General features: G+C 36.6%; 2 protein-coding genes, 1 long non-coding RNA gene and 1 pseudogene across 7 annotated transcripts; 1 reads left to right on the top strand and 3 right to left on the bottom strand.

Annotated features, from left to right (window-relative positions):
- Positions 1-57: 57 nt before the first annotated feature.
- Positions 58-2,103, bottom strand: LOC110882817 (annotated as a pseudogene).
- A 5,991-nt stretch (positions 2,104-8,094) lies between these two features.
- LOC110885965 (glutamate receptor 3.4) lies at positions 8,095-12,941 on the top strand. 2 transcript variants are annotated; one of them, XM_035978668.1, is made up of 6 exons: positions 8,095-8,855; positions 9,732-11,072; positions 11,218-11,495; positions 11,561-11,592; positions 11,667-12,076; positions 12,199-12,941. In XM_035978668.1, exons 1-6 carry the CDS (start codon positions 8,817-8,819, stop codon positions 12,646-12,648), a joined length of 2,550 nt encoding a protein of 849 aa, XP_035834561.1. In that variant the 5' UTR covers positions 8,095-8,816; the 3' UTR covers positions 12,649-12,941. The 2 variants fall into 2 exon arrangements, with proteins under 2 accessions (XP_035834561.1, XP_021989399.1); XM_022133707.2 differs by having other exon boundaries at positions 9,724-11,072.
- A 170-nt stretch (positions 12,942-13,111) lies between these two features.
- LOC110885964 (B-box zinc finger protein 21) lies at positions 13,112-14,907 on the bottom strand. Its single transcript, XM_022133706.2, has 3 exons — positions 14,574-14,907; positions 13,688-14,095; positions 13,112-13,600 (listed from the first exon to the last, which is right to left on the bottom strand). The coding sequence occupies exons 1-3, from the start codon at positions 14,754-14,756 to the stop codon at positions 13,409-13,411; spliced, it is 783 nt and encodes a 260-aa protein (XP_021989398.1). The 5' UTR covers positions 14,757-14,907; the 3' UTR covers positions 13,112-13,408.
- A 3,127-nt stretch (positions 14,908-18,034) lies between these two features.
- LOC110885963 lies at positions 18,035-24,261 on the bottom strand. Of its 4 annotated transcripts, XR_002562517.2 has the most exons (12): positions 23,820-24,261; positions 22,825-23,127; positions 22,318-22,445; positions 22,058-22,224; positions 21,764-21,935; positions 20,992-21,082; positions 20,853-20,901; positions 20,102-20,553; positions 19,679-19,872; positions 19,444-19,591; positions 19,307-19,359; positions 18,035-18,419 (listed from the first exon to the last, which is right to left on the bottom strand). It is a non-coding gene; the product is annotated as an uncharacterized LOC110885963 (long non-coding RNA). The 4 variants fall into 4 exon arrangements; XR_004869621.1 differs by having other exon boundaries at positions 20,853-21,082; XR_004869622.1 differs by having other exon boundaries at positions 20,102-20,901.
- Positions 24,262-26,669: the final 2,408 nt, after the last annotated feature.

Genomic DNA, 26,669 nt, shown 5'->3' with positions numbered 1-26,669 from the left:
TGGTATTTTGGGGGTGTGAACCGTCACTTTTTTTATTTTTGCCCCATGCTGCGTTATATAGAGTAACAACTACCTGATGGCGTCAATTTGTGGTCTAGAAAATGCAGTGGTAATAAGGAAGAATTTAGTCCAATAAACCAAAGGTTTCACAAACAGGAGTTTTATATCAACAACCTTAACATCCCCTACAATCTTTGCTAATGCCACAGCAACTGTACAAGAACAAGAATAACGTCGTATAACATAACTAAGTTGCCGATATATATATATATATAAAATATAACGAAAAACATTAGAGACTCAGAAGTATATATAATATTATAATTTGAAAGGCTTACAAGACAAGCATTCAGCGTCATCATCCACCTCTGCAGTAGGAGATTTTTGGTCGCTACTTTTTTAAACAACTTTCCCGTATTTCTTAAACAAGTCATCATACATGTCATCAGTATCTTGACTATGTACAACCAGCAGAACCAAATAATTATTTATTTTATATAATCGTCTATGGAATTTTAAAAAATGCAACATAAGTTCGTACAACCATAGAAGAACCCATTAATGATCTTTGTATAGTCGTGCCCAACTTATAACTTTCAGGCATATGTGACGATTTCCACCCGTTTGCGTATGGGCTTAAGTGGCACAGATCATGCGGTGATATTAAGCTGCTGGCACTGAATCTGGCAAAAGACGAACATCAATGTAAGCATACATGGGATTTGGGTTTATGTTTTAGAATTTAAAGTTCGACAGAGAGTTAAAGAGGTAAGATCAAATAAAAAGTTTATTTTGCCTAAGTAGGATGAGAAGTAATCTTAACCATTCATTTTTCAAATCAATGGTTAAGATGAAAGTGTAGGGGAAAGGAGGAGTGCAAGGGTATATTGGGAAAATCCTATTTATGGACTTTCTCTCTCCACATGCAAGGCACATGCATATTCCACCCCCATTTTTTAAACGTTCATAACTTTTTTATACGATATTATTTTTTCATAAAAATTTCACCATAAAATCGAGCGTCTTTTTATCTTTAATTTGAGTACCATATTGCTATATAAAATATGAAGACTAAAAAACCCCCACTAAAATGTGTTGTATTTCTATGTTATAAAACATTTTTTTATGTTGGATTTTTGTACTACATTTTTGTGCTGAATTTTTTTGTCTTATTTTTTTTCTCAAATTTTTGTTTTGGATTTTTTTGTACTACGTTTTTTTTTGAATTTTTTCGTGCTATATTTTTTACTAGATTTTTTGTGCTATATTTTTTGTACTACAATTTTTGTGATATATTTTTTGTACTAAATTTTTTTGTGCTATACTTTTTTGTACTACATTTTTTGTGCTATATTTTTTTACTAGATTTTTTGTGCTAGATTTTTTTGTACTAGATTTTTTTATTATATTTTTAAAAAAACAAAAGAGTGTCACATGTCATTTTCACTCATATTATTAAGGACCAAAATGCCCTTCATTCCTACTTATTAGGAGTGTCACATGTAATCATAACAATTCTTCTTAGGCTACTTAGACAAAATTCACTTTTTAGTGGATCTTTCCCCGAGAGTTAAAATAAGATGTTTAGCGTCTTTCAGTTATGTTTCTTATGGAATAAAGTTGTTACTCCCTCCAAGTTTCAACCCGAGTTACCTCTTTGCCCTACATAAATCCCTAAAAATCTAAAGTAAAAGCCAAGAGGTTTCTTTGATCATTGGTTAACAATCTAAAACCTTTTTTTAATATATCAATTTCAGAATCAAATGTAAGTAGAACCTCAAAGATCAAATTGTTGCAGACATTTCAATATTATCCTACCTAAGATATTATCTTCCATTATAAACACTCGGTCTGGATTAAAAGCTCCCCAAACCTTTTCATCACAATTAAATTGCCTTAAATAGTAATAGAATCGACACAACTATTTGATTACGCCCTTTAATTTACGAAACATGTGACCGGTGCGTCGAGGTCGAAATGCAAACACGAATACACATATGGATACATACTAGTGATTGTCTGAACATGAAATTTGGAAATTTAAAGCAATAATTGAAGGAAAAATTACCTGATTTGAAAGGAAGCAAAGAGGGAAGTAGCCATTTTGTTCTGAGCGTGTTCGAAATCTGTACAACGTTTTATTATTTCCTCCTCTTCTACTTTCTCCTTATCATGTCAAAGAATTGATTATGCCCTTCATCTTCGGTATAAACACTTTTCAGCCCTCGATACTTGTAATTTCACAAAGGGGGTTGCTCAATTCATATATAATAACTATATTAGGATATGATGAGAATCATTAGAGAACACTAATTAGTGCGAGAACAAAATGAACAACTATAAATCACTAAATTTAGGGATTTGAGGTTTATGTTTTTTTTTATTTTATGTTTCTTACATTCATATGTGTATTATACATACATAAAAAATATATTTTTACCTACACATAACCTACATATGTGTAGGTTATATAAAAACGGAAAATTTTCTATATTTTTTTTTAATTCTAATATAAGAAACAATAAATCTTACATTTGTAACAATTTCATTTACTATTTAGGTTCTTAGGATTGAAAAAATGGGTGATCCACTTTGTTCTGTGAGTTCTCACGATATTTAGTGTTTTGCAAGTGGTTTTTATTTTGATCCATCTTATAAATCATAGACATCATAACTAATTAATTTCAAAAAGAAAGTGAAAGGTTAAAAACATAACGACTCACTCCCTTGTAAATCTTCAAAATGAAGTCTAACCACAAAAACATGTGTCACGGCCCCCGCGCCCGGTTTGACCCGGTCCAGGAGTCGCGGGACAGAAAACCCGTGGTATTTATTATCTGATTTGACAGCGGAAGTTTTACCAGGATCTTTAAACTTGAAAATGCCCGATTATTTCATTTCATATTCTGGGATGAACCCCGTAATTTACAATAGAGGAATTTCATGAGGAAATTCCATGTTTTACAAAACATGTTTATTTATTTAAGTGAGCCACCCTTCAAGCTTGATTAGTGCTCCGTAGCACTTTTCCTTGATTCACATGAGGTCGCCTGAAACATGTTTTAAAATATTTTTGTCAGCGGGGAAATACAGCGGGGAAATACTGGTGAATCTTTCAAAGTTAACAAAATGACACCTAGTTATCAATTACAGCCTAAGAGCGATTACAATGGCTTCTATCTTATTTTTATCTGGCGCCGTGTCACACCCTGGTGACGATGGTCATACCACTTATTGGCTCCTTTCACCCATGTAGTGATGATTATCACTGTTAGGATTTATTAGCCTAACCGTGAGAAATTAGTAATGTGCACAATACCCCACTAGCCAGTGATTCAAGATAACCACGACTTAATTCCTGTAATTATAACCTTGAAAATAATTTGAGGTATTGTAAACAATTTTAATAAAAAGAGAATGACTCACATTGCAAGTTTAAACGGGCAGAGTTTAGCCTACTGATAAGTCTGATAACCTAATTTAAACAATAATGCATACGAACTAGGTCAGTAACTAATACAACATTTACGATAACTCACGAGATACAAACCCTCACAATGAATGACAAAGTGCAATACTTAAACATCCATCGAATTCATGACGAATGACAAAGTATAGCCCTAATGTGGGCAGCACTTAAACATCCATCAGATAGTTCCAATCGATCGGACATTGAATCGTAGCAGCGCTCGAGTTAATACCCGGTATCGTGGAAGCACCTTCCTAATGGAAATTATGGTTTTGAGCAGTGTATCTTCGTTTTTGAGAAAAGTTTTCGACACCAGTGAACTGCTCATGGCCAACCCTATTTATAGCTGATTTTTGGGTCTTACGTGGCCCGCGTAAGCCCTTTCTTGATCCTTACACGGCCCGCGAGGCCGCCTAGTCTACGTGTAGGGCTTAAGTGTCACGAGTAGGTGTGCCAGATGGACAACGTGTGGCCCGGATGCTTATCCGGTCAAATCTTAAGTTGACGCGGCCCGCGTAAGGCCATGCTTCACCTTTACGCGGCCCGCCTGAAGGTCAAATTTCTTGTTTTCTTGGTTTTTCATGCACGTTAGGGTTTCAGGGGTCCAGGTTTTCACTTACGGGTTGTTTAGGGACATTTTTGGCAGTCCTTGCAACATGCATGACCTCATTTGATGCTTATTTGCGATTACGACGACGCCTTGTAAAATTGGATCAAGGGATGCTCGGCAAGGATTGATCCTAATGTGGAACGACAAATTTATCCCTCAAACTAGTTATGGTGAAACTCGATTCAGTCGACGAACCATTGTCCACACCACATCCAAACATAATTGTTCGAATGGGTTGGTCCAATGGTCCATTGCCCTTTTTGGCAATCCAGTTCAAAATCGGACCGGATGTCAAACCAGTCTCCTTATTGGTTCAATGGTTCGACCGGTCGGACCATACGTAAGAAACGAAAGTTATCATAAATATAAAATTTAATAGAGTTAAATCTGAAAAATATATAAAAAGCCGGTCCAACCCTTCTAAAAACCGGTTCGACCGGCCAGTTTCCCGGTCCAACCGTCAGGTCACCGGTTCAATCTCTGGTTCAATGTACGTCAGGTCCGATACCATGACCCGGACCGGCTCAACCTCCGGTTCCCGCCGGTTCGGTCCGGGTCTGAAAACACTGCTCACAGGCGTCAAGCGAAGCACATGCCCCACCATATCTTCATGTTACCCTAGTAACACTCATTGGATAAAAGATCTTTGTCCACTAGCTTGGCTCGTCGTCATGGCCCTTCGGTCAATCTTCTTCCACCAAAATTGTGCAACCAACTTTAAAGAAAAATATAGGATAAAGACTTTTTGCCAACCAAACAGCCCAACGGCGCAAAATCCTCTAATACAACTTTGTCAGAAACTCGCCGTGCGAGCATCGTGTGACGTCCTTAGATCCCCGACTACCACCTATTTCATCACACTTATGATCGTGGATCAATGATTTCCTTTTAGGCACATTTTATAGCATTTTGACACTAAATTTTCACCACATATCATGCATTTATCATATTCAAATCTCATCATTTTGGAAAATACATGTTTTGATGGGATGAAATCTACTTTGGTTTGTTTTTGGTTGATTTTGGAGGCGCTAAATGATTGCTAAGGAGCACAAAAGAATTGGAAAGAGTTGAAAGGAATTTTGAAGTCAAATGTACGATTTTTTGGATTGAAGAAGTTTTTAGACAAGACCCTCAGAACAATTATGTTAGTAATCGGTTTCAAGCAAACAAGCTTATACGATGCAACTAAAGTAAACGTGAAAATCAGGTCAATCTTCAAGTTTGTTTATACATATTTAGTGTCAACGTTTACAACTTATATCTTGTCTTAGAGATTTATAGATATAAAAGAAAATAATGAAGGGAAACATGGAAAGTTAGCTAGATAGCCTGGATGATTATAACAACAATCAAAGTGGGCTTCAAGTTCTACATCTGTGTGTACGTGGACTTCAACTATTATGGGTTAATAACTTAATGGGCTTAGTTAGTGTGGGCTGCGAACAACAAGAAAGAAAAAAATATAGAAGGCTGGATTTATCCTTTAAGCCTTTAAAGCGTGTAATATAACAAGAAAGAAAAAAATATAGAAGGTTGGATTTATCCTTTAAGCCTTTAAGTGTGTAATATAAATATATTTTTGGTTCTTTTGAGCCCCAAAAGAAAAAAAACTATATATATAGAAGGCTGGATTCATCCTTTAAGCCTTTAAGGCTTGTAATATACATATATTTTCGATCATTTTGAGCCCAAAAAATAAAAAAACCGTCTAGTGGAAAACCATCGTTGGGAATTCTAGTTGGAGTCATTTAAATGGAAGTTCTTCGTAAGTAAGTGGCGCTTTATGCAAACATTTGCGAACAACTCATTACTTCTCGTCATGATGTTGCGTTTGTATATTTTTCGTCTAAGAAGTGTATCATCCTAAATTTGTTATTTGTATATGCAAGATGAACCAGTTTAATGTGGGTATGCTCTGGTCAAAACAAAACAAAATGGAATATGTGGTTGCCTTTGATTTTAAATTTTGTATGCATTCATAATTTTATCACATTCATGAAGCTGAAGCTGTTATTTTAGGTTTCTGCGTTGGTAATTCCTTATTTGTTTTTATAGATATGGAAGATTGTGTTATATTATATATGCTTTATTATTCTGTAGCCCTTGGTCTATAAAAGACACATTCACATGTTATCCAAGATGTGTATTGAAGAAGCCTTCATGTCAAAAAGGCTTGCTTCATTATTGATGGATTTCCAAAAACTTTGGTCCAAGTAGAAGAGGTATATACTTTTTTTTTTAAATCAATATGCTAGTTTATTCACTTTATTGTACTTTATCTCACATAATAAAATCTTGAATGTGAATTTATATAGCTTGATAAGATGCTTAGAGGAGAGAGGCTAACTTCGCAATAGATGATGCACTATTGGGTATTGTAGTTGAACCTTTTACCTTACTCTTAATTATCATGTGATCATAGTTATTATGATGATATAAAATGTCATAGTAAAACCCGTGAAATCATTTATAGTAATCTTATACAAGATATCATGCTTGAATATTGTCTTGTTACCGTCACGGATATTCCGGATTTTATATATCTTTTCACCAATATAATCAATTTTCTTAATTGTTTAACGAGTCAACCAACCTACTAATGATAATTGATTTTTTAAGGGATGGTAATGGGTCGGTTTTGGGTAATACCAACCCCATACCCAGTTAAAGAAGTGTCTCATACCTGACTCAAAACTTATCGAGTAACTATTGGGTATTAGGCATGTACCCGGATTTCGGGTATAAGCATTGGTTTCTTAAAAATACTCATTTGGTATAACTTGTCCAAAACCCGTCCGGCATCAATCTGATAACTATTAGTCAAATCTTTATAGAAAAAATGGTTAAATGGCATGAATTATTTAGGAACAACTATTTTACAAATGTTTCAAGTTTTTTTTGAGTCATATTTATACAAAAGTTTTAAGTTTTGGGAATTAGGATGGTGCGAACCGTAGGATTTGATATAAACTTAAATTAAATAATACTATAAAAAAAATCAGGTATATAATTGGGTAAACGAGTATATATTACTAGGTGATTAGGTCGGGTAAACGGGTATATCACCAAATCGAATACTCGTTCCATACCAGCAAGAAATTTCAAAAGTAACCTAATATGCCCGATTACCCGACCCTATACCCATCTCAAATATTTCGGGTATTCCCATTGCATTCAGGTTTCATTGCCTATATAAATGTTGTTGGGGTAGTTTCATTTATTTACGGCAAGTTTTCTAATTTGTTGATCTATCATCAGAAAACATCAAAATTATCATATAAATTCATTTAATATAGCCAATGATGTAGTGGTGGAGTGGATGGGGAAAGACCTGGTGTTCCTCGTGACCCAGGTTCGACTCTCACTTTCCCCATTATTTTATGTGGCATCCAGGTGAAGAGCGAATACGGGTGGCGCCGGTTCGTCTTGGATGAGAGGTAAGGTCTTACCGATTATTCCACTATCGTGCCTTCGGGCGGATGGAAGTCGGGTTTCCGCGCATCTGAGAGAGCCAAGGGCTGGCGGCGGTCGAGTAATCGACCTTGGCCACAGCGCCCGGAGTCACGGTGGTTGACGGTGGTTGACGCGTCGTTCCTTGCTGTTAAAAAAAATGCATTAACATAAAATCATAAAATCAGTTATCAACCTAATTATTGATTAAATAACTGAAGATACATCATATGTTAATGTAATTCACACTAATATTAATTTTAATCAATTTATAAAGTAATACAAACCGGTACTTGATTCAAATTTATTTAATGTTAACCGAAAGGCACTAATGATCAACGTGTTTCACGTTCCGGACCGGATACCTTGCCAAATGTGCTAATCAAACACTACTCACATACTTACTTACTTAAACTAAACACCAATTTGGGTTTATCACTCACTTAATTAGCCATAAAATTTAAAATATCAAAACCGACTCGTGGGTCAATTTCTACCACATTTTGCCAAAAAGTATATTATTCTTTGCCAATAACACAAGACTATATCTTGTAAGCTTTAGTTTCTCTTGAGCTTGAGATTGTCAGTTACTAAAAATATAAAAAAAAAAAAAAAACAACAAGATTCTGTCTTCTTGTAGGCTTCAACAATATTTTACTTTGTGCATATCCGCTAGTAAAAGCCTACCTAAAACCGGCCCACACCGATCAACCATAGAGTGTGTTGTTTTTTATACATATTTACTGTCTTTTTCTCTCTTCTTTGATTAATATTTTACTGTGGGTATATTAACCATGTGGGTATATGCTTATTTTACTGTGTCAGTGGAATCTTTGTTTCAAAAACATTAGGTTGTTGTGAGGTGAGGTTCAGTGTTGTTGAAAATCTTGATTCTTTACCCAAAGCTAAAGTTTTGTGCTTTAATGCTTCTACATATATGACTGGTGGAAATATGGTCCTCGAATTTCAAAAGGGGTTGTCCCAAAACTGATATTGACATGCTAATGATGATGACAAGAGTTGAGATTCTTTTGGTTTTTTGTATGTGTGTGATGGTGGTACAGGTGATACCTATGGCAGTCAAGGGTAAAACTGGAAATACAACAGTTTCACGGTCACCATCATCGTCGTCGTCAAGAATGCCTAGTGTTGTGAATGTTGGAGCTTTGTTTACTGTAAACTCGGTTATTGGACGCTCTGTGAAGCCTGCGGTTGCAGCCGCCGTTGATGACGTCAATAACAGTCCAACTGTTCTTAGAGGAGTTGCATTGAACCTTATTCAGCATGATACAAATTGCAGTGGATTTCTTGGCACCATTGAAGGTACATGATTAATGACTTTTAAGTTTATTTATGTTTCATTGAGGGAGTGTACTCATTTGAAAATTAATTTAAATAAATTGGTTTAGACTTCGCTCCCTAATCAAACAAAGTACCAAGAAAGGGAAATAAACTTAAAAACAAGCTACAAGCATTTTTTTCAATTTCTAAAACACTTGACCATAACTTTTTTTCATTAATCTACAACTTATTTGTGTTTCTAGCTGTTGGTTGAGCGAAGTTGACAACTCCGTTTGTTGAGGGAGCGGAGTCTTGAAAATCCAAATTTGGTTTAAACTTTACTCCCGCAACAAACGATGTTGTAAATTCCGCTCTCTCAATGAGCAGAGTACCTAACACAAATAAACTCAAAAATCAACCACAAACACTTTAGTATTTCCTAAAACACCTAAACAAGAAGAATATCCTTTAGATTGCCCACTTGATGAGGCCATTTGAAAGAATTTTTGTAAGGTAAACATTTATTGTAAGAGTTTTTTTTTAGCTTTTAAGAGAGTAAATAGCGGTTTTGAATGTCATGATTCAACCAAAATGCCCCATACATATATAGCTAAAATAAAAAATAAAAAAAAGTCAAAATATTGGGTTTTTTCGAGGCCTAATAACTCTTTTAACAGCTATATAGCCGTTAGAACCCTCCAACGGTACAAACCGATAAACTAGTTGAGAAAACTGGTTTTTTTAACATCTCAAACCGCCGGGCTGGGTTGGGCTCAAACCAATTTGACACAAACCGGTTTTCTTAGGTGTATAGGGTTGGGTTATGAACAGGTTTGACGGGCCCAAACAGGTTTTTTACACCTTCATTTTAAAGTCATAAACACATTATCCAATTTATATGTTTGATCAGCTTTACAGTTAATGGAAAACGACGTCGTAGCCGCAATCGGACCACAATCCTCCGGCATAGCACACGTGATTTCCCACGTAGTAAACGAACTCCAAGTCCCACTTTTATCATTCGGAGCAACCGACCCGACCCTTTCATCTCTCCAATACCCATACTTCATCCGGACCACACATAACGACTACCACCAAATGTCCGCCATCACGGATCTCGTCCTCCACTTCGACTGGAAAGAAATCATCGCTATATTCGTCGACGACGACTACGGCCGCAATGGCATTTCCGCCTTAGGCGACACGCTTGCAAACAAACGCGCCCGTATCTCCTACAAGGCGTCGTTCACTCCAGGCGCGTCGCTCGCCAACGTTACGGAGTTACTCACTAAAGTTAACTTAATGGAGTGTAGAGTTTATGTTGTGCATGTGAATCCGGATACGGGTTTGAATATTTTCCACGTGGCAAAGAAGCTCGGGATGCTCACGAGTGGATACGTTTGGGTAACTACCGATTGGCTTCCGGCCGTTTTGGATTCGTCCGAGCTGCCGGATGACGACACGATGGACCTTATCCAAGGTGTCGTGTCGCTCCGACAGCATACGACGAATTCCGTTATTAAAAAAGAGTTTTTAAAAAAATGGAAGAGTAAACAAGGTAACGAACGTAAACAAACGACTAGTTTTAATTCCTACGCGCTTTACGCCTATGATTCGGTTTGGGTGCTTGCACACGCGCTTGATAAGTTTTTAAAAGCGGGTGAACGTATCACATTCTCGTATGATCCGAACATTCGACGTACGAACAGTACTGATATTCAGTTATCGAGTCTTCGTGTGTTTAACGAAGGAAACAAGCTTCTGGAAATGATTAGAGATACGAGGTTTGTCGGTTTAACCGGTGAGGTTAAGTTTGATGAGGATAAGAATCTTGTTCACCCGGCTTATGACGTAATCAACATTGGTGGGACCGGTGTACGGACCGTTGGGTACTGGTCGAACCACTCGGGTCTCTCGGTTGATTCACCCGAATCGTTGTATGGAAAACGGATGAACCGTTCTTCGGCTGATCAGCGGCTTTATAGTATAATTTGGCCTGGTGAGACGAGTGATAAGCCGCGCGGATGGGTTTTCCCGAACAATGGGAAGCCATTGCGAGTGGCTGTGCCGTACCGGCATAGTTATAAGGAGGTTGTGACAAAAGATAAGTCAACACAAGGTGTTAGAGGATATTGTATCGATGTTTTCGAAGCGGCTGTGAGTTTACTTCCGTATGCTGTACCACGGAAATACATCTTGTACGGGGATGGTCGAATGAACCCGAGTTACAACAGTCTTGTTAATGCTGTTGCTGAAAATGTGAGTTCTTGTTTGACTTTTGTAGGTCAAACAGTCAAAACAAAGTTTATGTGTTAAGTTTTAAGTTTGATAAAGGATAAGATTGGACTTTTATAAGTCAAAGGTGAAGGATAATAACATTAGCTTGATTTATGTCAATTTTCAGAAGTATGATGCAGCTGTGGGAGATGTTACTATAACAACAAACCGAACCAGGATCGTTGACTTTACGCAGCCGTATATGGAATCCGGGCTTGTGGTAGTTGTTGCAGTCAAAGCAGCAAAACCTACACCATGGGCGTTTCTCAAACCGTTCACAATCCAAATGTGGCTGGTCACAGGTGGATTCTTTATTTTCGTTGGATCTGTTGTTTGGATTCTCGAGCATCGCTTGAACCACGAGTTTCGTGGACCACCGAGCCAACAAGTCATGACAATCTTCTGGTCAGTATCTCTTTCTGTTGCACTAACTATAACTAGTTTTTGACAGTTTTGTCTTATAATTTCAGGTTTAGCTTCTCAACCATGTTTTTCTCACACAGTAAGTACATATGTTGACTACACCATCATAACATCAAAGACGAAAAATTTAAATCGCGGCTTTTCTGTATGCAGGAGAGAACACTGTGAGCACGTTGGGACGGATGGTGCTAATCTTGTGGCTGTTTGTAGTGTTGATTATTAACTCTAGTTACACTGCCAGTTTGACATCAATCCTCACGGTACAACAACTGACATCACGTATTGAAGGGATAGATAGTTTGACATCTAGTAACGAGCCGATTGGAGTTCAAGATGGGACTTTTGCGTATAACTATTTGGTTCGAGATCTTCAAATTGCGGAATCTAGGATCAAACCGTTGAGAGGTGAGGAAGAGTATGCAAATGCACTTCGTTTAGGTCCTAAAGGCGGTGGTGTGGCTGCCATTGTCGACGAGCTTCCTTACGTAGAGTTGTTTATGCGTTACACCAAGTGCGAGTTCCGGATTGTTGGTCAAGAGTTCACCAAAAGCGGTTGGGGCTTTGTAAGTTATATATCATGAAGTTTAATGCAACTAGAATACTTTTATAAAACAATTTAATTATTCATATCAGTTTTAATGTTGAAAATTATTTTGCTTGACTTGAAATTCAACTTGCATCTCAGGCATTCCAGAGAGACTCTCCACTAGCAGTGGACCTATCAACCGCCATCCTCCAACTGTCCGAAAATGGAGAACTGCAACGAATTCACGACAAATGGCTGGCAGCTCCTTCATGCTCGACTCAAGCCACCGATGTTGAAGAGAGCAGCAGCTTATCACTAGGCAACTTCTGGGGTTTGTTCCTCATTTGTGGGGTGGCATGCTTCATTTCTCTAAGCATTTTCTTCGGTCGAATGCTGTGTCAATACAGGCAGTTTACTCCCGATGAAGAAGAGCCTCACGAGGTCTTGGAACCGGATTCGCAAACACGCCGTGGGCGACCCTCACGACTCGTGAGCTTCAGGGATTTGATGGATTTTTATGATAAAAAGGATGCGGAGATCAAGGAAGTGCTTAGGCGGAATAGGCGTGAAGCTAGAAGGGAGTCTGGTGAACATAGTGGCTCACCTTAAAGGAGAAATTTGGTTACAAAATATAGTATTGTGTGAATTTTTTTTTATAAATAGAATGCTTAGTTTATTGCCATAAAATACGATTTTCTAAAAATCACCAGTCATAGGTACAGTTTCCATTTGTTGCAGTGTGTAAAACATGTTATGTTGCATGTTCCAAGTGTACATTCTCCCGGCCAAGATTCGACCGAATCTTTGCTTTTACTATGGGGTTGTTGTAATCAGTGTGTATTGAACATTCACAATGGAAACTGCGGTATCATCCATATAATTTAACTAAAATACACATTTATCCTTTTTTTAAACCCTCCACATTTGATTCCCCGTGTATATCGATAATCAACTAATTAAACTTTTTTCACTCACAACCACTCAAAAATATAGGATCGGGGATATGATGGAACAATGTGTCACATTTTTAAGCAAAATTACCATTTTTGTTTCATTTAAAAACGATACAAATTGTTATAACCTGGAATCTAAGAGCAACCCAAGGACGGTTTCCAACCAATGAGGAACCGAGATAGCAAGGACGGTTCCAACTTCCATCCACAACCCATGAGGACCCGAGATAGCGAGGATGGGTTCCAACCATGGCAACCAGTGGTGTTTGTTTGTGACTAAACTTTACTCTTGACTCAACATAAACAAGAACTAGATAAAATATCATCATCAAACATTCAAATTATGATACATTAAAGCCATAAAACTCACACCATCTCCTCAAAAAACAGAGATGATTCTAAAACTTTTTGAAATATCAAAACTTCTTATTTCTTGAATGAAATCTACCATAGTTGTCTTGTTCTTGTATTCTTGATATGTGATGGTCCATAGTAGATGACGAATTTACCAAATTACCCAAATCTTCAGACCAGAAAAAACCCAAATCTCCATTGCTGTCAGTATCATGTGCCATAAATGGCAATGTACATGCACCTCCTTCATAACCCTGTCAACCCATCACTCTTTCCCTTTAGAATCTTTATCATAGATTTTATTCATAATTTAATAGAATAAAAAATAAAAATAATAATACCTCAAACATTCCGTACGGATGGGAAACATTACTGTCCATAAATTCTTCAACATGCCAACCTGGTAACGTCTCCGTTAAATACTCCGTTATGCTACTGGCCTCCATCGAAACACCGTCTTCTCGGCTCACACAACCATCGTTCACAGACGTCGAATTTGTAGTGGATCTAAGGTTACATTGTTTGGATACAATGGAGCTTTTTCTGCTGCTAGATCCATTAGATATCGAAGAGCAGAGAGTTTGATCCGATGAACTGTCGTAACAGGAAGACGATTCGGATAGCTTAACTGCGGCGAGAAGAAAGCGACTGTGATACTGTGTGTGTTCGTTTGCTCCGTGAATTGAAATGTCACATGATTTACACAGAATCGCTCTGTCTTCTTTGCAAAACAGAAAGGCTCTTTTTTCCTGTTTTCAGTAATTTAACCATATCAGTTTGAATCATTAACAGGCAATAGAGTATATCAGCGCAATTCGTATGAATATAAATAATTAACGGCAATCGAATTACAACAGTGCAACTGTATGAAACATTAACAGCAATCGTATATATATTCAATCAAATTACAACAGTACAATTGTTTGAATCATTCACAGCAATCAATATCCGTGAAATCGTATGAATTATTAACTGCAATCGAATTACAACAGCCACAGTGCAAATGTTTGAATAATTAACAGCAATCAGTGTGATTCGTATGAATAATTAACCACAATCGAAGTGCAATTGTATGAATAATCTACAGCAATCGATGTATATCAGTGCAATCATTTACATCGGTGCAACTGGATGAATTATTAACTGCACTTCATGTGTATCGAATCGATGCAATTTTAAATAATTGAAAGGTCAAAGTTATTGTATTTAAAAAATTGTTTACGTTACCTGACAGATATCGCATAGAGGAGGTTGATCGGAGGAGTTGTGGAGGGAGAAACGGAGGTGTTTGTTAGCGAGCTTGTTGGCGTGGTGGACACGGCGGTCGCAGGCGTGACAAAGGGAAGCTTCATCGGCGGTGCAGTAAACGGAGGCTTCTTTTTTCTCACACATGTCGCATTGGATCTTCATTCGATTATTTGTGTGTGTGTGTAGAGTATAGGTTTTGTGTGTGAAATTAAGGAGGATGGATGTATGGGTGAGGAGAGGGGTGTCTGTGTTTTATACTGTTGTATCCTTGAATTCTTCTTGCCACCATGAATCTTTTATGTTGAGCACGTGTTAAGGGACGGAGGGAGTCACCAAACCGTGAGTGATTAACTTATTTTCTAACTAATAATGTCATGTTATGTCGAATTCTCACTTCACTTTTCATTTTGCACTTAATCACTAGTAATGTTCAAACACATAAAGAGTGGCAAACAATTTAAAAAAAATGTGATTGTTTGAAAGGGGTTGAGGCCCACCATTAACCCTCTCTCCCACCTTTCTCTTCTTCACCGAGTCGGTGAGTAGTCACCGCCCACACCACCTCTCTCCTCTTCCCCGATCACCACTCCAACACCAGCAATGGTTCCCCACTCGGTAAACCTCACTCCCCAATCCACACCCCGCAACCACTCCCTCCACCCTAACGAAAAAGAAAGAAACAAATTAAAGTAGTGGTTTTAAAAAGGTCAAGCTTTTGTTTAAAGGAATTAGTTAGGATGGGTTCTTCAAAAAGCGGGCTGATATAATGGATGTGCTATGATCTAAAAGTGGTTAATCTATATAACTAGTGATATTCTTTCACGCTTTGCAACGGGAATTTGGTTGGTATCAGTTTGGCTTATTACGATACCGATACTCGCTATTGTAATTGAAAGAGAAAACTTTACATAGATCAGAATGATTAAAAACGAATATCGATACAGATACTGATGTTCAGTTGATATCAGTTCGATTCCGTTGGATTCGTTTGCGTTCTATAAATTGACACCTAACACTTTCGATACCCATATTTATTTTATTGTGTTCTCTTTCAATAAACTGACACTATATCACGGTATCTGTATTCATTTTTATGCTTTCCGGTTTCATTTTTTATTTCATTTTATCCACTCTGTATGCGACGATAAATGAATATTGGTACAACTACCATGACTCTCAACCGATTGATAGCGTTTGAACAACATCGGTGGTGGTACCAGTGTTCGTTTTTATTAATTTTGATCGATGTAAAACATATGTTAATTTCTATACCGAGTGCGTATATCTTACTGGTACTGTAATAAACCGAATCGATATCTATCCAATAAAAATCAATTAACTAATAGAACAATCAAAATTATAAAACAATATTATAAAACTCTTTGATTACTATTCATGGGGACTTGCTTTTAATATGTATAATAATAATAATAATAATTGGCTATGTAACATAAGGTTGACCAAATTTAGGTAATGCAATCCTAACATTATGATTATATTTGTAGGCGCTAGAGGGGAGGGGAGTGAAATTGCATTAATTTTAACGTTATTCTACTAATTTTATGAAAATAATGTTAAAAGCAGTGAACGGTTAATCATTCATCATGTGGTGACATTGATAGCTGAAAGACACAAGGGTACATGCACCAATCGGTCTTTGTACTGATTGTTGAGTGTTACGTACCTCAGGTCCAAGACTTGATGCAAAACCACTATCGAGTCGGGGGTCTCATTGGAAACAGCCTCTCTATTCCTACGGGTAGAGGTAAGGCTGTCTACATCTTACCCTCCTTAGACTCTACTTTAGCTTTCCTATTTGTGAGATTTACTGAGCATGATGATGAATTCTAACAATATGATCATTAAGAAAGAAATTGTTGTCTACCTATTTGTATTTGTAGTCCGGTGCGTATTGGTTATACGATAGATTTATCTACCCAACAGTTGGTTTTGTTTCTAATTCAACACACAAACACGTTGCTCATGAACCGACCTATGACCGCTCATTGTAGACAAAAGATTCAAGCTCGATTACACTCAGATTTGTCTACATAAAATTGAAAGGCATGTATTTCATATGAATGCAATTTGATTATGCACTATGGCAACTCTAATGTTTTTGCTATTAGGAAACCCATTCCTTGTTTGCTAAAAGTTGTTTCTCTTTTAAGCTTACATAACAAATATTTGTGCCAATAACGGTTAAAAGACTGACATGTACTTGTCCTAGCAATGTAAAAACGGAAGCAGGTAAGTATTTGTGATTATACGTAGTTAGAAATGATAACATTTGGGCTCGATAAGTTTTTAGAAACCCTTATTACAACAAAAGCACCTTTAAAGTGTTGTAACATATATGTTACCAAAATATATGGTATTTGTGTGTACAATACTAAAACTTATGGGTAATTTATGTCTATTTTGAATACTTGGAGGGTGTAACTTGTGGTGGAGACATACAAAAATGAGGAGGTGATGGGTTTTCTTTTGTGCCAGGACTTTATGGGCCGTCCACGGTTGTTGTAATGGCCCCTTTTTTCATGAAAGCTTGGCTTCCTTTTGAAAGTCAAAGTCAATTCATTAGAATAACAGTTGGTCAAACTTATGAAAATTTTCCAACAATTACCTTTTCGTTACATGTTTTTTGGTATTTAAACGGCAATAAAGTAGATGATTATACATGTTATTGTTAAACCATTGGCCTGTATAGATGCAATAAGTTATTTTCATAACTCAAAATATTAGGCTCAAACTTTGTATACTTCCCCCAAACCAAGTCACACATGTCTCGTTGTTTTACGCGTGTCATGGATCAACGAAGATCCTAACAGAAGACATTGCTCGTATAAAATCTATCGGTTACTCACGCAAGTATGGAAGTGTCTTTCATCTAAAATGATTTAATATTTTGTTTACTTATTTTTAAATTAATTAATCATCGTAATAGTATTGTCTAATTAATTTAAATTAAGTTATAGAAAATATTAGGTTATTTATAAATGTATAGTTGATTATGAATAAATAAAACAAAGATTTAATATTTTATATGTACTTTTTGGCACCTAAAAGTGTAAGCTGATCAATTATCTTATCATTCATCTCTTGTGCAACTTGGCACATTTGTTTATTTTATATTTGATCGAAAGATGGGCAAACCAATAAAATACGGAGAGGTGTGGGTTCCCATTAACGCAAAATGACAAATAACACCTTTTTGGCAAATTCAAGTGTTCTCACGTGGGTGACCGGTCAACTTTCGAGCAAACTAGAATTTGGAACCGCGGGCGTTGCCCTGCGGGCTAGTAGATTTTACTGCGTGTGAGCGAGGCGTTGTCTTCATATGCCTTATTTATAAAACTCATGAATCCAATTTCGTTCGCGCTCCATGACCGGACAGATTGACCCCAAAATAAAAATATCAGTAACTAAACAATACTAACTAATCAAAAGTGCACAATCAGCAACATATTAAAGTCAAAATACATATATCAAAGCATTTCCAGCAAGTGTTGGCTATTTCGAATGTACACAACCAAGCGTTTCCAGCAAGAGTTGGCTATATAAAATCTGCACCTTGAACAACATATTAAATTAAGAATACTACCTTTGTTATCCACTATATGGGTCTGATGGCAGTTTGCAATGGCCCCTATTGAACCTTAAAGTTGAAAACATGAACGGTTTTCCTGTCACTTGAAACAGCCAGCCTTTCAGTCGTCGTAGAGAAAGCAAGGCTGTAGATATATGCTCTATGTGCACCTCTCCGAACATGAATTCAATGGGAAATCACTAATCTTGAACACGCTCTGGGAAGTTAAGCTTTGCCTGCAAATCATTTGAATAAATGCTATATTCATTGATATGGTACCAAATACCATCACCCAAAATGTTCACTCGTCAAAATCTTTTTTTTTTAGGACAGCCCCATCTTCCATCAATTTAGTCAAAAGATTATTAAGAAAGCATTGACATCATTTGCCAGATCATTCATTATCCAGATCATTATATATCATTAAAATCATTTATAGCTATTATTGCATTAATATTAATAATATATTAATAATACAAATTACTACTACTTCATCAGTTCAACTTTGTATCTGTATACATCTCTCAATACTTAAAATAGCCAATGCAAGTGATTTGAAACTTAGTTGTACCATGGCCTATGGGACACAAACTAAGACCACTTAGGTTAGAGTAGGAGCTTGTCTTCTAAAACCCACTTTCAGCCCCCGCAAAAGAATTTGACTACACACGCGTATAACACATACGGTTTAAATTCCAAAACCCCCTCTCTTAAACCTCACTTGTTATGATAAACAAATGTAATGATACAAAGTTGAAGAAGATATGTTTTATAATGGATTACTTAGTGAAAATCACTCATTTTACCGGCCCTCTGATTAAATGGCTTGTTTCAAAACCGGATATATTGGCCTTTGCACTCAATCAAATTGGTTTCTTGCACATGTTACTTAGTTCTTACAACTACCTAATTCTGCACACTTTACATCTTCCTCGATTTAACATGACCGTTTCTCCAAAAAGTGAAAATAATAAGTAGTGACTCTCGTAACCAACATCTAACCCATTAAACAAAGCCCGATCCCTTTCCAAAAAAAAAAAAAAAACCAAAAATCTAAACACAACACTCTTAGAAAGCATTTCATCAAACACCGGTTAGGCATCAACAAAAACTTAAACAATACCTTTCACGAACACCAGGCACATCTTGCTCACAACAACATAGCTCCAGAGACAACTGATTAGCTCCACCATTAGCGCACATACGAACTTTTGTAGAACTACAAACATACGAACACTATATGAAAATTGAAGTTCATACCTGTTACTCTAAGATGAGCTTGTCAAAGCATACTGAATGATGGGCCTATATGAAAATTGATACTGAACAATCAGCCCTTTTCTTATACAAACGTAACCCATCTTAACAATCATTGTCCACCTCTTGTCCGATTTCATCTATACAACCCCTACGGATCATATTCATCATTTGAACATCAGTTGTTGATAATAATCATACAACTGAAAAGAACAAAGCTTGAAATGGTCAGATTTACCTTACTCGCCTGTTTTGAGTTCTGTGGTGACCGGATTCTGAGCAAAACCTTCACCCCACTCGTCGGAACTGATCAAATTTGGCTGGAAGTCGTCTTTCTACGTCGAAAACCAATCAATCAGTTGAAAGACTTTAGGGTTTACCATCCAAAACACCAAATGCAAGAGCCAAAGCTAGCACATCACAAACCAAAACCTACAAATAGCAATGAATCAAAACAAATAACTAAATTAAACTTACATTCCTAATAACTCATGTTAACCCAAACAATAATGAAAACCTAACCCTAAACCCCCAAAATCAGACATGTACCATCCCTCAACTGAAACAAACTATACACAATCTTTGAAGTCCCAAAAAGCCTAACCTGTTAGATATGAATACATGGAACACCCGCTTTGACTATAAAAGAATACATGCATACCTGGTTCAGGAAAGCGGGTTCTCATCGGAGCTAAGCTGACTTCGTCGGAACCCTAAAACTTTCAGATCTCTCATCGGCGTTCATGCTGATCCCGCACCTGTGGTACCGTAAATTTGCAGGGCCTTCACCGGAACCCTAGCATCTTCTCTACGCCGCTAATCACCACCGGAACCGCACCCTGAATCCGGAACCACCACACACTAATAATCTCTTTAGTCACCACCACACCACCAGTGATAGGCAACGGCGCCGTTCCGGAACACACACGGGACATGGCCAGCCACCGTTCTCTCTCATCGTTCTCTCTCCATGTAATCGGCGGTGTGTGGGGTGAAGCAGGTTTAGGGTTTTATACTGGGCCTTCACATGAGACGCGTGGCCTGAATCAATTCTCAGACGTAGAGGAAAGCTGGAGAGGTGCGACCTCTATTTACTGGTGTGCCCTTTAATAACTGTTCATTCAGTTTAGTTTTTAACATATACTAGGGGGAATACCCGTGCGATGCACGACATGCATAATAGTTATTGGTTTTTTATGAAACGACAGTGGGAAGGGTTGTTGTAACTAACATAACATCTCAAGTTTCAGTAGTCAATTATAATTAAATTTGTTATGAGGTCTGTTGATATGAAGGTAGAAAGAAATAAGTAATGGTTGCCAAAACAAATATCTCATTTTTGTTTTAATATAACTCAGGGACTAAAATGGCATTTTACCCTTAAAAATATAATAACAAAAAAAAAAACATACCTGAGCAAAAGCCGTTCGAAGCGATGACCTAATGTACGTATCAGTCCGACTTCGCGCCACATAGGAACATGTAACTAAATTTTTGAATATATATAGATATATTAAATTGAATATATTAGCTACCATGAGTGTGTAGTACCTTCTCCTTTAATCCAATAACCTCAGAAGCTAGCAACTTGGCATGTTCGTCAGCTGCACTGCATTCTAGCTGGGCATTTCCATACTCGGTCCTGTGACAGTAATATGAAGTTTTGGAATATCACGTTTCATTTTCATAAAGATTAAAAGATATAATCAACATTGGGGTCTTCAATCGTGGGTTACTAAGTTAAACTTAGAAACACTTTTAAAATATTAAAAAAATGCTAAATGGCACACCTAACATGCCAATAGTTTACTAATATATTTATAGATCATAAACATGCTAATGAGCCAAAGCCAATTTAGGAGTGTCATTTTTAATCAAATTCCGGAACCCGACATGACTGGAAGTAACCCGAACCCGATAAGAGCAAACCTGGCCGTATCCGAACTGAATAAAACTACCTGTACACGAAGTTTTTTAAATGGTTCGGTAATCAATTAAATAATTAATGATTCGGGTTAACTCAAACAACTCCATTACTGTTTACATGTGAACCCCAACATATTTTAAGCTTTAGATTTAATGTGAGCGAACATTCATTCATATCCGCCTCGAACTTTGTTCCAAAACTTTCAACAACTCGAGGTAAAAAAGAACAACTGGCCACCCCTAACTCTGAACCCGTTCCTTACTTCCTTTATTGTACCTGGACTGCCATTTATATGCCCATGACCCGACTATACTTGACTTTGACCCAAATAGACCTTGACCCGACTAAACCTGACCTGACCTGACCAGATTTGAACTTTGATTCAACCGGGCATACCTTGGACCAGGTAGAACTTGGGCAGTTGGACCGCCAAAGTCGAAACCAAGCTGTGAACCATCAAGCATGGGCTCCTCTTCTTCCAACCAGTGAGTCTCGAGAATTTTCACGGCATTTTCATAAATTTCATTATTTTCCTGAGACTATAAGTTCTCAATCTTTGCTAAACTCACTGTCACAATCCATACAAACCGTAAAACATTACAAAAAGTAAAAAAAAAAAAAAAACAGACAAAAATCGTTAAAGAGGATCAAGCCAACATCAATATGAACACATTTTCACCTGTTACTCACATTTAGGATCTTGAGTTTATAAAGAATGTAAAAAGTAACTTCATTTTTTCATTAGTGCAAGCAGAAGTGGCATTTGCAAGCGCCCATTCAGCTTCTTTCTTTATATCAAATTCAGCAGTCTCAAGGAGATGGACCAGGGGAGTGATTAACCCAGCTTCGATTACAGACTGATATGAAAAACAAAATATTTAAAAATTACCATACTGTTTATATAATGGTAAAAAGTATGAAAAGATAAAGATGTAAATTTGTATTCTTACCTAGATTTGTTATTTCTTTCCAACCGTGATGTTTGAGATTGTCCATCAGGCTTCTTATTTGATGCTTTTTTGTGGTTATTGGCCAACAAACTCAACAGGCACGGGAGTGCACCATGCTCAATAATACACTGCAAAAAACATCATGGCACAAACAATGGGAATGAATGTCTGATGTATTATTTTGGACCTGGTAGCTTGGGAATAATAAATTCAGATTGACTTTATCATAAAGAATATTGAATTTTGATTATAAATGGGACACCTTATCCTAGTACTCTTCGAATGCAGAACTGAGATAACTAATTCTACAGATTTAACAACAATATTTTGCTATTTGAAGTATTTCTATACAGTTTGGTGTTTATCGATTTTTATATTTAAGTGTGTAGTACCCTCTCCTTTAACTGAGATAACTAATTCTGAGGTTATCTCATTTTTGTTTTAATATAACTCAGGGACTAAATGGCATTTTACCCTTAAAAATATAATAACAAAAAAAAAACGTACCTGAGCAAAAGTCGTTCGAAGCGATGACCTAATGTACGTATCAGTCCGACTTCGCGCCACATCGGTATCATTTTTCCATCTTCGGCGATACTCATTAGATATATCTTCAACCAATATTTTAGCAGCTGATACCCCTAAAGACACAATACTTTGCATAGAATTAATGTTTACGTTATCAAATGTATCATGATACGCAAGAAGTCTTTGTTCAGCCCAACCCAATATCGAAGTCAACGTAGAACTCAATATTTTAGCGTATGTCGGATCCTTTGTCGTTTTCGCATCTTTCACAACTTCTACCAACTGACAATCAGCAGCGTAAAGCAGATCATTATCCGTTTGTCCGGTTGCAATATGATTGGAAAAGTAGAACAATATGATTAATAATAGTAAAAAAACAGCATTAAAATTCACGTACAGTTTAATCAATTCATACCACAAATAATGATGGCCCAAGCTGAAACTGAACGGGTAGACACACAAACCAGTCCTAACCGATTGAAACCGTAGGTTTGGGACCCGTTTGGGTTTCTCTCTTTGAAACCGATTTTAAACCAAACCAAACCGAAACCGTAAAAAACAGTCAAAATTGTTCAAAACCGGTTTAAACCCAAATCAAACCGGGAAAAAAACAGTCAACAAACCGAATTACACGAACCTAATTTGAAACCAAAACCAGGTTTGACTTGTTGTTGACCAACCCGAACCGGTTTAGGGTTACGATAAGTACATAACTCATGTCACAAAACACTCTGTCACTTCACTCCTAAATTCTAATTATTTCCTTCTAAGCATATAATTCGCTATAAATGCATTCAGATCAATCAAACAACAACTCAATATATTAATCCAGTCATCATAAATCCCCAATCTAAAACCCTAATTAGAGCTCAATCAGAACTTCATCATTCAATAACACAATAAAACATTCAAATCATACAAAATCATCATAACAATAACAATAATAAGAGAGAGATAGAGAGAGAGTGTAATACCTCACGGCCGGAGTTATGCGACGGTGAACTGGACGCCGGCGAGGGTTTTGACGACGACGCGCCGCCGTCATGGTCAACGGTGGTGGCGACAGGTTTCAGGAGCTCCCGATCTCTGCTGCTCGGTGAGTTTTGTTGTGTCTCATATGGTGGGTTATGCGATAGGCTTTGTGATTACAGTAGATGAAAAAATTGTATAGTGAGGGATTTGCTTTGAATCTCTATCTTCAATATAGAATTACCCCTTTTATATCGATTGTGGGTTATGCAATGGGTTATCTATAGAAATTGAGTTTTCATGTAATAGTGAATTTTGTATTGAAGATGATGATGAGTTGAAGAAATTTTGTTGTTAGGAAACCAAAGGGTCAAGGAAGGTGGCTGGCAACTTTATGTTTTAGTGTAGTGAGAGAGAGATAGAAGGACCCAATTTAAAACCATCATAAATTTTGGTTTTAAAATAGGAACATGTAACTAAATTTTTGAATATATATAGATTAATATTAATCATAATAATTATTTAAGCTTTGGTATCTGGACACCCTAGAGTTTATGCGATTTAGGGGTTTATTGCAAACATTTTGAATGGTTAAGTGCTAAATCAGTAAAAGACATGAACCATTAAGTGTTGAATCAGTAAGAGGTATGAACCATTAAGAGCTATAATCCTTAAACGTTCATAGGCAAATGTCTGACCAATTCAGACTTCTGCTTGCGAAACAAACAGTCTGAACCATTAAGTGTTGAACCAGTTAGATGTCTGAACCATGAAAAGCTCCATTAAGAGCTAAACAAACAACCACTTATACAGGGCTCACTTTTACACCTATCACCCCTTATTATTCTCCAACATAATACATCAGTCAAGAATCTATATGACGCGTATAACGCTATACGCGTTATATAAGGTTTACTTTTGCAGCTTAATTCCTCGACAACAGACTCATCAATTAGTCACTATACGACATATATAGTGTTATACATGTCGTACAGAGGGCTCATTTAATGCAGGTTAAATCCTATACGACGTATATAACATTATACACATCGTATAAGGGGTGTCCAAACAATTTTGGGGTGACTAAATACCATGACCCTTTATTTTTTAGCTATAAAATAGTCGTAAGTCAACAATTTTAAGTACGATTATTTCAAATTAGATTATATACTATAAGTTACTAGGTTATAAAAACGCAAGTCAACAGTTTATATAAATTTCTTTTACTAAATGCATAAGATTAGATATGATTAAATCCCGGAGTTTCATTAAAAAAAAGACAAAATTGCACAAAACACTCTTTATATATTATCAAAACTGCACACTATACCTTTAATTTAAAATTCGTCAAAAAGACAAAATGTGCTGTTTTGATAATACATAAAGGTTGTTTTGTACAATTTAGTCTTACAAAATTGACTTTTCTGTATGAAAACTTATTATCGCATCATGTAAGCTTTAATGAGACTCTAATAAAGGGTTTATAAGGATCATGACGGTCTAACATATAATTTAACCGCTTACTTGTTTAAAAAACCGTTCAACCATTATGAGCTTGTTGAATTGACATGAATTACACACTCGCATTTAAATGGTTTCTTACCAAAATGTATGAACTCACAAAAGTATCTTATATTCAAATCTGTTCTAAGAGCTAAGGTAGATTCTTTAGAGAGCAAATAAACTTTGTTTTAGTCATTTACTAAATACCTGTCATATACTTGCCATTTTAAATGCCAAATGGTTAAAATTTCAAAAGCAAAACGATTATTGTAAAGTTATAATGTCTGTAAAATCGATTATTTGATTCATTCTATTGTATATGATAATACAGTAACCACTATTTATTTTTTTAGTAAATAATAAGCATTTTGATACCACTACAAAAACTCAAAGATGACATTTTGGTTTTCCAATTTCCATATATTGACTTTGTGTATCCTGACGTTATATTGGATTATTTCTTACAATAATTTCGTTATGTTTAGTATTAAGTTTTAAAACGTTTGGTGGACTAGTGGCAGTCATGGGTAGGCGTTATATAGGAAAGGTGGGGTACATAAATGCATGATGACAAAAAGTACCTTTTTGTGATTCTCATGGAGATATGATATGATCTTTATCACCGAAAATCAAATTAAAAACTATCACGACAACCCATGGCTTTATACCCTAGTGGTATCTTGGGAGTGAGATAATACTTTAGACCAATAGGTACAGGGTTCGATTCTCACAAGGGGTTTTTTCCATATTTATTGGATTTCCTCCTGAATTGGTGTATAGGCATTATACCTAATGGAGATGAATATGATCGGGTGGTTCCGCTGGTGGCACGATGATACTCCAGTAGTCCGTCAATGATCCAAATTTGCCGTTCAAAAAAAAAAAAAAAACTATCACGGCAGATCGCGAATAATTTTGATGCAGTATTATATGATTTTGTTTAGCAAGCTTGAAATTTGAAAGTTTTGGGGTAGGGGTGGTTATCACTCACCACCCATTTATCACTCACAACATCCAATCAAGTTCCGCCATGTCATCAACCATTATTTCATCACTCACAACCCTTTTTAGTGGAAATGCCCATCACTCACAACACCCAACAATAAACCTCACATCCCCTCACAATCTTCCATTTATCACGCGTTAAGTTTATCACGGGATTAATGTTTCACGCGTTAAGTTTGATGGGTGGCAGTGGTATTTGGCCAAGTTCCACGCGTTGAAAAATTGTATCACGCACAAAACTTCCACCGCCGCGGATGGCCTTATAATGGATGTTCAATTGTAGTTACTATTAGTATGTTAGCTTTAGTTTTAGTATTTTATGTGTAATGTGAAGCATGTTTAATATT

The sequence above is a fragment of the Helianthus annuus genome, chromosome 10 (assembly GCF_002127325.2).
Source record: "Helianthus annuus cultivar XRQ/B chromosome 10, HanXRQr2.0-SUNRISE, whole genome shotgun sequence".
Taxonomy (NCBI): Eukaryota; Viridiplantae; Streptophyta; class Magnoliopsida; order Asterales; family Asteraceae; genus Helianthus; species Helianthus annuus.
The sequence above is the reverse complement of the archived record's forward strand: the minus strand, read 5'-3'. Positions and strand labels throughout refer to the sequence as shown.